General features: G+C 34.6%; 2 protein-coding genes and 1 pseudogene across 2 annotated transcripts; all 3 read right to left on the reverse strand.

Moving 5' to 3' along the window:
- Nucleotides 1-348: 348 nt before the first annotated feature.
- Nucleotides 349-5,399, reverse strand: LOC107893244 (glycerophosphodiester phosphodiesterase GDPD2). Its single transcript, XM_016818181.2, has 7 exons — nt 5,261-5,399; nt 2,110-2,476; nt 1,844-2,028; nt 1,539-1,598; nt 1,069-1,446; nt 792-988; nt 349-705 (listed from the first exon to the last, which is right to left on the reverse strand). Exons 2-7 carry the CDS (start codon nt 2,192-2,194, stop codon nt 483-485), a joined length of 1,128 nt encoding a protein of 375 aa, XP_016673670.1. The 5' UTR covers nt 2,195-2,476; nt 5,261-5,399; the 3' UTR covers nt 349-482.
- Nucleotides 5,400-5,473: 74 nt separating this feature from the next.
- On the reverse strand, nt 5,474-8,490 carry LOC107935830 (probable protein S-acyltransferase 7; annotated as a pseudogene).
- Nucleotides 8,491-8,810: 320 nt separating this feature from the next.
- Nucleotides 8,811-11,684, reverse strand: LOC107935855 (uncharacterized). The gene is made up of 7 exons (XM_016868479.2): nt 11,195-11,684; nt 10,655-10,817; nt 10,248-10,448; nt 9,918-10,163; nt 9,659-9,806; nt 9,312-9,543; nt 8,811-9,199 (listed from the first exon to the last, which is right to left on the reverse strand). The coding sequence occupies exons 1-7, from the start codon at nt 11,532-11,534 to the stop codon at nt 8,865-8,867; spliced, it is 1,665 nt and encodes a 554-aa protein (XP_016723968.2). The 5' UTR covers nt 11,535-11,684; the 3' UTR covers nt 8,811-8,864.
- Nucleotides 11,685-12,814: the final 1,130 nt, after the last annotated feature.

The raw sequence follows: 12,814 nt of genomic DNA on the forward strand, positions 1-12,814 counted from the left end.
TCAAGATGTAATAACCTAATAATGCTAGTAGTTATTTTATAACTTTTGATGGAATTATAATTTTAATAAAAGAGAATTCTAATTAAGCTTAAGAAAGGGGTTATGCTTGATTAACAAATCTTTCTCTTCCTTCATACCATTAGAAGAAAGTAGGGAGGATAGAAACTTTATTAATCTAATGGTTACACTATAGAGTAGTAACTCTTTTATCCTTCATAATTTTACTTGAATTTGGCGACACATCATCGCATGAACTAAGATTGAAAAAAAAGTTATCAAAATCAAGGATTAATATGGATAAAAGAAATTGGAGAATCAAAGGGAGTAAAACATGCTTGCAGCTAAAAAGACTAGAAAGTGAAAATGATATTAGGAATGATTTTCAGAAAACACCAATTTTATCTACAAACATTTGTATGACTGGTTTACAGCCCTTGAAGAGGGAAAAAGAAGGGGCAAAATTATGTTGTTAAGGGCAAGACTTAGAATTGTATCAACTCCGGGATTAGCTTTAATAGAAAGGAGAGCTCTTTCTGTGAGAATTGAAGCTTTGAATTTGCCTCACTCTCCCCTTTCCCTTCTCTAGTCATCTCTTTGGCTGGCTTTATCATATCATCCACTGTCTGTGAGATCTCTTCAACAAAATCAACTATCACCCCATCAATTCCCATTAAGTATTGCATGTGCACTGCCTCAGGCACATTGCTGCAGTAACAATAACAATTTTCATTGTTAGATATAATTAAGAACCTTCCATGCATCAGCATTGTATTGGAAATTTAGTAACTTACTTGAGTTTCCCATATGTGAGGAGAGAGAGGTTGGAGTCTTTGATCTTAGGCACTGCTCCTGGATCTTTAAATACCCCTTTTATCTCTGAAACAATCCCCTGTAAACCACCTTCCAAGCACACCTTCATGGCTTCCCCCAATGAGTTCCTTCTAACATCATAGTAAATTGATGCCCCACCTTCTGTCAAGAAGTAAACCTGTTGATTTTTTTTTCCAACATAAAAAACATTAGTAAAACAACATCCTACCAACTCAATCAAGCAGCTACGGTCCTTACAGGATAGTTGTTCTGCAACTTCCTAACAAGTTGAGCTGCATCAGGCTGAAAGGTGGAGAAGATTATAGGCCTATCTCTGGCAAACTCAAACACCACCTGTAAGATAACTTGGAGAATATGGAGGAGATGGTCTTGCTGATAAACAGCAGAGTCATCAAATTTCAACTCAATATTGAAACCTAAAGAAGGTTCCACTTTCTGGAAAGCATCTTGTAATGTACAAAGTGAATCATCAGTTTCAACATTCCATTTAACGAATTTCCCATCCTTTGTTTTCCTATATAAACATTTCCCTTCTTTCCCTGTTTCTTTCTGGGGTCCATAACAAAGAAATTCAGCTAAACACAATTCTGTGACTTTTTTCTCGAATATAGTACCCTGCAATACCACACAGTAAATAAAAATTGAACCTTTGAAAGAACATATGGTGCATAAAGTATAGAAACCAAAGATGAGAAAAGTGAACATACATTCTCTTCAGTCAGGATAAAGTCGTCATGAAAAATGACAGGGCAGTCATCTTTTGTTACCTACAAAAAACCACAATGGCTTGCTTTATTATTTTTTTACTGTGATAAAATCTTTTTTTATTTCATTTGAAGGAAAACACACACACACACACCATCAGTGATCTTTTACTTGAAACAGCAAAAATCTATAAGAAAAAAGAAGCGGGCCTTGTACGGCGCCTACCGACACAACAACGTGGGTTCATTCATGTGTAAGATTCAAAGAAGAAGAAACCCAGAAAAAAGAGGAATGAATGAATGGTTACCTGAACATCAAATTCAATGAAGTCAAGGGGAAATTTAGCAGCAGAGTTGAAGGAGAGAATGGAGTTCTCTTTGATGGCTTTCATTCTAGAATCAGAACTCTGTAAAATGTTCATGCCATGTCCTCTATGCCCTATCACCATAAACTTTGGTATCCTAAACGATGATGCTCTGTTCAAATCCAACCCTATAACACACACAAGCAAAGCAAAAGGTCTCAATCATATCATTCAATCAACATAGAGAACAATGAACAAACAAAAATTACCTTTGGAAAAACAGGTGGAGTAGATTTCTGGGACATGGTCGAGGTTTGGCAGGTCGGACAAATGAAGGATTGTTTTAAGAGCCATTGTTGTTGTTATAATAAAAACTAAAAGGCTGCTACAAGAAATTAAAGGAACGAGGAGGGAGGGAGGGATTGTTTGAATTGTTGCCGAAGAACAAGTGTGGTACTTAAGGAGGGGACAAGATATGTGTATAGGGAATATTCAGTCCTACATATAACATATTCCCTCCAACTTTGTGTGCCTTCGACATATTCTCCGTTATATCACAGCTCATTGCGTTGTAACACAGTTATTTATCTGCTACTCCCGGGTGCATGACAATTGTCGGTGGAACTCCTCAACGCTCTCAATTAGGACAATCATTGGTTAATTTTAGATCATAGCTTAACTCCTCAACGTTTAAGTTATATAACAGCTAGGAGAGACGTGGAAGGCCATAATTGGATAAGATAATGTTGATAAAAGGTACACGATAGCCAAGCTTAACTAGGAATATAATATCATAAAAACTATATAGTTGGATATATAGATAGGAAAAGGGAATGCATGGGTGGATGATGGGGAGCGTTGCCAATTTGGCATGACGTGTTTCCAGGGTAGACTGAAAAGGCCTGTTAATTGGTTAATTAATGGTTAGGGACTTATTTAGTTATAAGGTTAACAGGTTTAGGATTCATTAAAATACAAACAAAAATATTACTTAAATATATATGGTAATAATTTATAAAATTTTGAATTTGTAACAATCAAATTGTATTTTTGATCTTCAAAAACGATAAAAAATTGATTTAATTTTTTAAAAATTATAAATATATAGACTATTAAAATGATGAAATTCGTAAAGGTATATACTTTAATTCTGACTAAATTTTTTTTCAGATATTAATTGATTATATGGTTTGGGAATTAGGCAATTTGTATTGTTTGTCAGCAGGTAGATATATTACATAATAGCGTACATGCTGGATCTGAAGACGTGTCAGGGACGTGGAATTATTTGGATTAAGTAATTTCTTGGAATGAAGTAGCTAAGATTACATCACGTGCTTTTGTTTTGAGTGATTAATATTCAATAGTACTTTAATTACGTTAGGATTAAGATTGTTAAATAATGTTTATTGAATGATGAATTATTGATTTGGTCATAATTAGCATATATAGACTTTTGTTTAAAGCAAATGATTTTCATGGAAAACGTGATTCTTGTTCTCAAAACGAAACTATTTATAAGAATATCATGTGAAGAGATTAAAGGGAGAATTTTTAAATATATTGTTATAGGCTGTGGTTTAGTGATATAATATTTGGTGAAGTTTTTAAAATTGGATTAGCGTTCGAATCAATTAGATCGTTCCGGCTTATTAAAAACTTATAAAAATAAAAGAGAAGATTGGTCCAACTGATTCAGTAAAATTTCTTGCCTCGTTCAATTAATCCTAATTGGTTCACGTGTCAACCAGTTAGGGTAAAGTCAAAAATAAATTTTCTTTTGGGGGAGTGGAATTGTGTTATGAATTTTATTGAGAGTTAAAATATAATTTCATCATTGTATTAGCTTATATGTTTATAATTTTTAAATAAATAAATTAAAAATTTATCATTTGGGGGCAAAGTGTAATTTGATCATTTACTAATTGATCAATGTGATAAATTTCAAATTTATTGCATTGCAATACTAGCAAGGCAGCGAAGCGAAACCTACCCATTTGTCATTAGTTTTGTTTCAACTATCATGTAGTGTTGGGTCCTCTTCTAATTCAGTTGCTGCTTTCTTTATTGTTGGAATCCAATCATATCAATATTAGTCATTTCTCCAATTTCAATTCATCTAAAACTGGTTGTGGATGTCAATAACTTAGCATTAAATTCATTTTATGTGGTAGAAAGACTGTTTATGTGTGGTTGTCATTCTACAGTTGATAAGAGGAGAGCACAATCTGATTCAGCAACCAATGTGGTTTCTTGGGATGCATACCATCTGCCAATGGGATGGTGTAGCTAGCTAGCTAATTAAGATCCCAAAAGGAGACCCACACCAACTATTTCAACTTTATAATTTGATTCATCAGCCACAAATACTTTGTAGATTTGAAACCAAAAATAATCTAATCAATTTGAATTAACCCAACTCAAGAGAAGAGATTGTATTAAACTGTGATTCCACGTCATCTTGGAGAATGACAAATCAGCTTCTTCTTTTTTTTTTTCTCTTGAAAACATTCAAATTCAACTAAAAATACTATAAATCAAAAGAAAAAAAAAACCGATTTGTCATTCTCCTATTAAAAAGGGATAGGAATAACATGGAATCACAGTTTCATATAATTCTTTCTCTTGAACTTAGTATGCTAAAACTTACATTTTTAACCCTTTGTTTATACTTCTTTTAGTAGAGAGTTGAGTTGGAAGTTAAATTTAAGAATAGTCTCTAATGCTTAAGTTAACAGAGTGTGTATTATGATGGTAAAAACTAAGAGAAGTATTTAGATAAAATATTACCTAACGATTACAGTTTTTATAATGTTTTGGGCAAAATGAATTATCGATTTATTTTGAAATATTTCATTAAATATTTTTTTTTAGATTTTGGTATTGAATTAAATTACAATTTGAGAGAAGAGGAATAAAGTAAGTCTTATTTGAAGTTATTTAATTTAAGTCTTTTTAGAAAATTATGTATTTAGAACAAAAATAATTTAAGTCTTTTAATTTAATTGATTTAAACCCGATAAGGATATCAATTAGGTATCAATTTCTTTTTCTTTTTTTTTTAAAATAAAAAATATATTTTTCAGATTATAAGACCATTTTTCACATCCCAAAAATTAAATAAAAGTCTTAACTATGGTACCTGTTTATATTATTTCTACAATTAAAGATATTGCATTTGAATTTTAGGATCTTGAGTATTGTGGATTTAAATATTATTAAAACCATGTCATAGTTTTTAACTTTCATTTTCATGTCTTTTGATGTGTTATGTTTTTTTTTTCATTTTTATACATATTACATTTTTCTATTAAATCTTAAATTTGGTTTTTCTTTTTGATTTCTCAATTTTTTTAATTTTTTAAAAAATATAAGACTCTAAAAGGAAAAAAGAAATGAGATAGATATAAAAATACATACCAAATGTATGCTATCTATAGAGCATTTTGGTTCGTGTAGAAGATGAAGGTGTCATCAGGATGGCATTGAGACAGCTGCTTTTGTGGGACACCAATATTCATTCAAGCAAAGTCTAATTGTTGACCCACTGACAGCCCATCTGCCATTGCCAAACTTGCCAATCAGCAGCACCCCGTCAATGAACATAATCTCACAAAGAGACGGAGAAAGAGGTGAAATGAACACTATAAGACACTAAAATGAATCCACAAGGACAAATACACAATTAGGAACAAGTAATTCCACAAATACAAAATCAAACCTCACTCTTATACCGCACCACACCAGCTCTGTTCTTCCTCAGAGCACAAGGCTCAAAACATTTCTCCCCATAAAGCACAACATTGAGGGAGCATGTTAAGCAACCTTAGCAATGATTTCCATATTTGCCACTCGATATTTCATCATTGGTTACGTCTAAGGCTTCTAAGTTGCCAAGCTCCTGCTGCTACTCCCAACTGCTCGATTTGAGTTCCCCACTCTAGCTGCCAAAGAAACAACTTCCGACGACATTTCCCAGCTACCACTTTTTCTACCTCAGTTAGACTGCCTGGGATGTATACCAGCATGGTCACCCATGTCATCTGCTGTACTAGTTTCTGGAGTCAATTCTCCTAATTCATCCTCCTTAACATTTACACATTCGCCTGTTAGTTGCCCTTGACAATGATCAATGCTAGCCCCATATCACCCCACACACCTTTCCTACCCATTTCTATGTCACCCACAACATCCCCCATAATTGGACTCATAAAATCACCAGGTCGTGTTGGTAACACAGGTTCCCTGGGTACCTTTGCCCTGAAGTTGTTCTTGGATAAGGGAATGCTAGAACAAATATCTGTTTGAAATTCTCAATCACTCCTTTTCTATAGAGGTTTGCTCAATGATCATATCCATATCTGAAATTCTCATACGTTGTCTGTAGAAGCAAGACACCGCGATTATTACGCCAATCTAACAAATAAACTAAGGTAACAATGTTTTAATGGACTCATTGTCATGGCATACTTATGATAAGAGAAGACGAGTATCTCACCTGATTTGTACTGATTAGGTACAAATGGAAGGCAGTCAAACCACCAACAAACCACATTGAGATGAATGTGTAAACTATTAAAACTATGGAAGTTGGAGTTTGAATCATGGCTCTCCAAGTTGTTGTCTCCTCTGATGCCATGATCCTTCTAATGTACACCCAACTGAATCCAAATACATACATACAAAGAAGGGTTGTAGAGAACACAAACATGAAGAAGAACCGATAGTCTTGCTGCAAAACACAATAAAATTACCATGAGTTTCGTACATAATATGAGAAAAGAGAAAATCAGAAGTTATCAAATTAAAGAAATCTAACCACTATTAATTTAAAAATTCTGCAACCACAAACACGTAAAAACTAAGCAAGGTTCCTGCATAGATTTAGGCTTCCTGGTGTCACAGATTGGCTGAACGGTGAAGGCAAAATAACTACAATGAACAAGTTCCAATAGCAAGACCGCCCTCTTCAACAAATTTCTCCAAGATAAATACAAGCATGTCATAAATTTGCCACTTTGAGCTTTCCCCATACGATTATGACCTCTAGAAAAAAATTATGGATAGGAATATAGCAAAACATGTCATTGTCCTCTTCAATTCCGGTTGTGTATCCAAACCATAAGTAGTACTGCTAAGATCAGTCAAAACTACTTGGCATAATGCAGCACAAACATGTGGAAATGCAGTCACAAGATGGAGGCTTCTTGTTTTGATATGTTCAATTTCCTTTCATGGATGGGAGGGCAGATCCTTCTTTGCATATTAAAGCATAGGACATTATTCTAAAGAAAAAGATAGCATACCAGTCTGATACATTGCCTGACCCAAGGACAGTGGTGATCAAATTGTTCACCGCCACTTATTTAATGCGTGGCAATCGTAACTGTGGAGTTTTAACAGCACCAACATCTACATTCCCATTAAAACCTTCTGGCTCTGGAGGGTGTGCATTGCGCGATATTATACCAGGATCTCCTCTAGATGTTAGTAGCAGAAGAACTAAATCATGAAAGAAGACAAAACATATTTATGAGCATCAAGTTCTGCTGGTTCTACAAAACTCAAACAAATGCATTCTAAAAGCCAAGGAGAATTTTTTGGCTTGTACATCTAAGACACCATTCAGATATTCGAAAACAAGGTAGCGGTTCCTATGGCCATCCAGAAAGTCAGGCCAACTGACACTCCATGCAATTCTGAATGTTATTTGCCCCAATAATTAAGGCAATCAAACAATACCAATAATAAGCCAAGAGAACCAGCTGAGCATTTAGGACCCCTCAAGGACAAACCAAAAAGAGAGAGCAAAGATCACAAAGCTTAATTTACTTTATATGGTAGAATTTTTGTACCATCAGTAAATGCAAACCTGATCAATACTGCTATGCAACAGTTCATACTATAATTAACTACACAACAAAGAGGACTATAAATCATCACCTGCCAAATGAAGAATATTATGAACTAACTCTAAATATCCATCATCTTCCTAACAAATAACAAAAATTTGGCATAAATTATATAGCAACTGATTGAAAGATTAAATTGTAAAGATACTTGCATAATGAGTGAAGAGAACAGCAAAAGCCATAATTGAAATACCCAAGTGATGAGAAAAATTCTGGCAACAAACACACAGAAAATGGACACTGGAGCTACTATAAGTAAAATAGTCGGCCTTAATGAATAAACCTCCCTTTAAATAAAAATCTCTGCAAACATTTTAAAAGAGAAAAAAACAGTAAATATGATGTTTTGCAAAATAAAAAAGTTGTCTTTTTAGTTAGTAACTATAATTGAATTAGTGTATAAATAGAAAGGAAAGATGGAAATGAAGGATTTTGAAGTCCAAAGAAGTAATAAGACTCAAAACCTCTAGTAAAGGGATTAAATAGCAAAAAACAGGAGAATCTTCCATTGTTGCCTTTCCAAGTTTGGTAAACCCATAAATCACCTGACCCACCGCCGGATCCGATCCATGGGGTGGTAGCACCACATACATCTTTCTGTGGTTTACTCTCAGAAGAGGAAGGTAAAAATTGTAGGTTTAAGGGGGAAAAAGAGGTTCTTAGTTGAGAAGAGAAAGGACAAGATAGGAGTGAGTCAGAACGGGGAGAGATGAGGCTTTTGGGCCCATTATGTGTTTTTCAGGAATGGGTGGTTGGACCAACACATTTCTGGTTTCTTTCTTAGGTGTTAAGATGAGCTTCCCAAATTATTTGTATTTTTATCAATAAAACTTTTCAAATGTTTAGCTAAGCAATCATCTGAAACAACAGTCTATACTTTTTCTCCAAATAATAGAATGGGAAATCTTTTTCAGCAAAAAGATAATATTAAACGATTAATAAAATACATTTTAATTTATGTCGCATCCATATTAACACTAAATATATGAAATTAGCAAAATTCTCAGGGTATGTGTGAAATTAGCAAAGATTTCCAGGTGTCTGCCTGGAATATGATATGAATCAACTCAAAAATAATGTATAGAACGAGGCAAAGAATTGCAATTACATCTTTATACGTATGTAACAGTTTTCACAGTATTTTTCCTAGCACTACAATATGAACGAAGTTGATTTTCATCTATTCTTCCATTCTCCGAGAGTTGGACACCGTATTGTTCCAACCTGCTAATATCGCGTGGTATGGGCGATTGCCAAACCCCCTCCCACCATGCCGGAGGTAGAAGTGGCGTGAAAGCACACTGATTTGACTGCCCCCGACAACTCAACGGCCCTGCGAATCGGTTCCATACATGCCCCCATCCCACTTGAAGATTCAATCCTTCTGCCAATAAATTACTCTGGAAGCTGCTTAGGAAAGAAAAACTTGAAGATGTCGAATTTTCCCCTGAACATTACAATCAAGAAGTTATAAGATACCGTTTCATCGATGAGTACGTTCCACCTAAATAAGCTGTTAGAAACATGAGCCATTAATGCAGGGAGCAACATGTCCTTACCTATACTGTTTGCTGCAGCTAGTGCAGCTATTAACTGAGCGTACGTAGTCCCAACACGTTTGTGTGCCCCAGAAATAACCGCATGTTTTGCGCGAGATGCAAGAAAGAAGTCCACGAAAGCAACCCATCTGGGTGCCGGACCCCAATCTTTCACTCTGAAGTCCAAATTTTTCGATGCATCAGTATTATATGATACATTGCCTCCGAAAAGTTCATAATCAAAAATAAGAACCTGAAGAAAAAGTGCAACTAGATCAGTATCTCTTATTATCCATTTTAAGAATGTTTCTATTAATTTAGATCTAGTTTCATTTAGGGGCTGGGGGTGGGGATTCCAAGTGTATTACCTCAGAAAATCCACTTATATTTGGTACAATGCTTTTAACAAAAGATGGGGTATCAGATACTACAACCACCCTGGGTCTTGACCCAAGCTGTAAGTTGCTTGTTGCTTGTTTGAGGCAGTATAATGCAGCCTGTGCGGCTCTTATAGACCTGACAAGAACCATTCATAAGCATTTAAATACCCTCCAGATGCTTAATTATAATCTTCGAGATGGTCAAGTGTGATTTTAAAGAACAAGCAATTTAATATCACCAGCATACCTATTCATAAGCATCCGCATGTGCAATGTAATATCAGGTTCCCTACCACCACCAAGAACCCAATTGACTGCTTCCTCAACATCTTTTGAAGGAGAAATCAAAATGCTCATCAGTTCACCAAATACATTAGGTCGCCATTGAAGTGATTCCAGTCTTCCAAATAACTCAGTTGCAGCATCCCTCATATCAGGATGTATGTTCTTCAAAAAAAATTGAGCTCCTACTGCATCTGTGGTACCTTGATACCTAAAGTATTATTATAGCAGTTAATTATAGACAACATCCACAAAAATTCAAGGGCAATTCATATCAATACAGTTCACACCCTACCATATAATAGGTTGGGGCCATGTCCTCCAATTGCCACACAGAGCATTTGTGTTTGCCGGCTTCTCAAAATCATCGATCCTCATTACCAGATGCCTTCCATAATTTTCTACACAGCCATGTTGTCTCCATAGATGCTTCACTTCTCTCAAGGTAAAGGTGATATTGGAATACAAAATGCAATCCCCAAAAGGATATTTACCCCTAAAGAAAGAAAGGTAAAAATGTAAGTCAACGCAAGAAAAGCATGAAGAAAGCCACAATGGCATATGAGATGCAAACAAATTGGAGTCAGTTTCCAGACAATTTATATGGTAGGAGCATTACAAAAGCATATTCCCTAAAACAACAAGTATACAAACAAGAACATTTAAACACAAAACAGAAAGATTAAGAAAGGACCAATATGCCTGGTTTGCCCAATGATCAGCGACCGATTCAACATTATACTCAATGCTGCAGCAGTTAATATCTTATACATTTCATTCCCAAAACCAGCTTCGGACGCTTTCCCTATCACAAACCCGTGTTTACAGAACTGCTCTGGAGGAAGCTCACGAATTCTTGGAGCGCCTGAAATTGGAAATTTTACATGTAATTTTCCTCCTATGTATTTATGTATGTTGTATATAAACGGTCTTCGCCTTCTTTCAAAAGGAATTGATCTTATATATAATTAAAAAAAGAATTTCCACATCAAAATTTCAAGAAAATGGAACCTAGAGTTCTTCTTGAACAGTTCCCATAGGGCGGGTGAACAATATTAAAAATCAATAGATGTAATTTGATTAATGTTAATTTTAACCTTAAATTATTCTCTCCTAATTTGAAATTCCAAAGGAAATATTAATTCTCCAGAAAGAAAAATAAATGGAAAGGGAACGTGTTTCTTTTTTAAATTAACAGTGGGAATCCAGGTAAAGATCATAAAGAAAAGGAAAAGTAATTACCATTTATAGAAAAGTGACGTTGAATAATGCTTCGAACCCTACGAGTCTCCTTCAAAATCTTGCCTTCAAAAACCTTACCCATTTCCTCCACCGTCGCACAGTTCTTGGCAGGAGATTTCGTGGGCGGCTGGGCAGAAGAAGAAAAAAAGGCGTCCCTAAGCTCCCTGAGCGCTAGCTGGGCAGGCAAATCCAGCATTGCTCCGTCGGCGGCCGTCGTCAAATGCGGTGCATCGACGGATCTTAGATTGAGGAGAAGCCAGCTGATGAAAGTAAAGGCTGCGCAGAGAATCAGAAACCACCGCACGGAAGATCGCTTCCTCCTCGAAATGCCATATCTCATCTTCTCCTTTTTCTCCTCGATGATAATTTTTGGAGTTTCAAGTGTAGAGTGGAGGTTGGTTTGGATTTTTTTTTTTATATATATAATCAATCAAGATTTATAATAACATGATTTACAAGATTTGCCAGCGACACCACCCTAGTTTTTCAAAAAATGTTCCTTTTTATCAATGGCAAAATATTGTTATTTTTCTTTTCTTTGATTTTAATCCGGCATAACTAATATTTAGTCCTTCAATTTTATAATTTTTTCACATTGGTCTGTGAATTTGTTTTGTCCCTATTAGTCTTAAAATCGGTAGCTTTTTCTTATTTATGAGATTATGTCATGCAATCACTTGAATTCTTTTTAAAATCAAATAATTTAATTATAATTTTCGATATTTGATATTTTTTTATATTTTCAAATGATGATATGACACAATTTAATAATGTCATGTCACAATATTTTAATGAAATCTAAATTTAGAAACTAAACCTGGAGTTTTGAGACTAATATGAGCCAAAAAAATATTAAGGATCAAAACAGAAAAAATTATCAAGTTCAAATTGCGGCCCGTGACATTGGCAGGGGCCTCGGCCCCCCTAAAATGAAAATTTTTTCATATGGCCCCTTTAAAATTTTTAAAATTTTAAATTAATAAAGGTAAAATTGTACTTTGGCCTGCCCTAAAAATATAAAAATTTGATTTAATTCTTTAAAAATTATAAAGATATAGCCTATTAAAATGATGGAATTATATTTTTTCTATCATAAAAATTATAATTTAATTTCGATCTACCAAAAAAAATTTCTGGTTTCACCCCTGAATGTTAAATATATTTTTAAAAAATTTAAATATATTATAAGGACGCTTATAGAAAAAAAAAATTTCTCAAAGAGAGTGAACAAAATAATTACCCATTTTTATATTATAATATTTTTAGTTTGACTAATAATGAGAGAATGAAATTAGGAGCATGATTTTCATCTTTTCTCTCATCCCTCTTTTTTGTTTCCATAAAGAGAGAGTTTTGTCGCATGATTGATTGTTTGGTCGCCTGGTTGACACCACTCAACCCCCCACTTCAGTTGCCATCTTTTTCTCTTTCGCATCTATCATGCTTTCTCTCACCATTGTTTGTTGTTTATTTTCTTTTTTAGTAAGCTTCTTAGGGTAGTTGACTCATGTTTCCTTCGTCATAGATGGGTTCTCTATCGGTTAGGAAGGGGGGTGATGAGGTACCCTACAACCTTTAATTTGGATGGAGCCCAATTCTTCTATGGATTTCTCATTTGAC

The sequence above is a fragment of the Gossypium hirsutum genome, chromosome D07 (assembly GCF_007990345.1).
Source record: "Gossypium hirsutum isolate 1008001.06 chromosome D07, Gossypium_hirsutum_v2.1, whole genome shotgun sequence".
In the NCBI taxonomy this organism is placed as follows: Eukaryota; Viridiplantae; Streptophyta; class Magnoliopsida; order Malvales; family Malvaceae; genus Gossypium; species Gossypium hirsutum.

Bases quoted from the DNA above. Each gene is read 5' to 3' on its own strand.
- LOC107893244 (XM_016818181.2), bottom strand. From the start codon at position 2,194: ATGGCTCTTAAAACAATCCTTCATTTGTCCGACCTGCCAAACCTCGAC. The intron at 1,447-1,538 runs GTATGTTCACTT...GTGGTATTGCAG, and splicing joins TTATCCTGACTGAAGAGAAT to GGTACTATATTCGAGAAAAA. The intron at 989-1,068 runs GTAAGGACCGTA...AAAAATCAACAG, and splicing joins AGTTGCAGAACAACTATCCT to GTTTACTTCTTGACAGAAGG.
- LOC107935855 (XM_016868479.2), bottom strand. From the start codon at position 11,534: ATGAGATATGGCATTTCGAGGAGGAAGCGATCTTCCGTGCGGTGGTTT. The intron at 10,164-10,247 runs GTAGGGTGTGAA...ATAATACTTTAG, and splicing joins TGGCCCCAACCTATTATATG to GTATCAAGGTACCACAGATG. The intron at 9,200-9,311 runs GTAAGGACATGT...TGTAATGTTCAG, and splicing joins AGCTGCAGCAAACAGTATAG to GGGAAAATTCGACATCTTCA.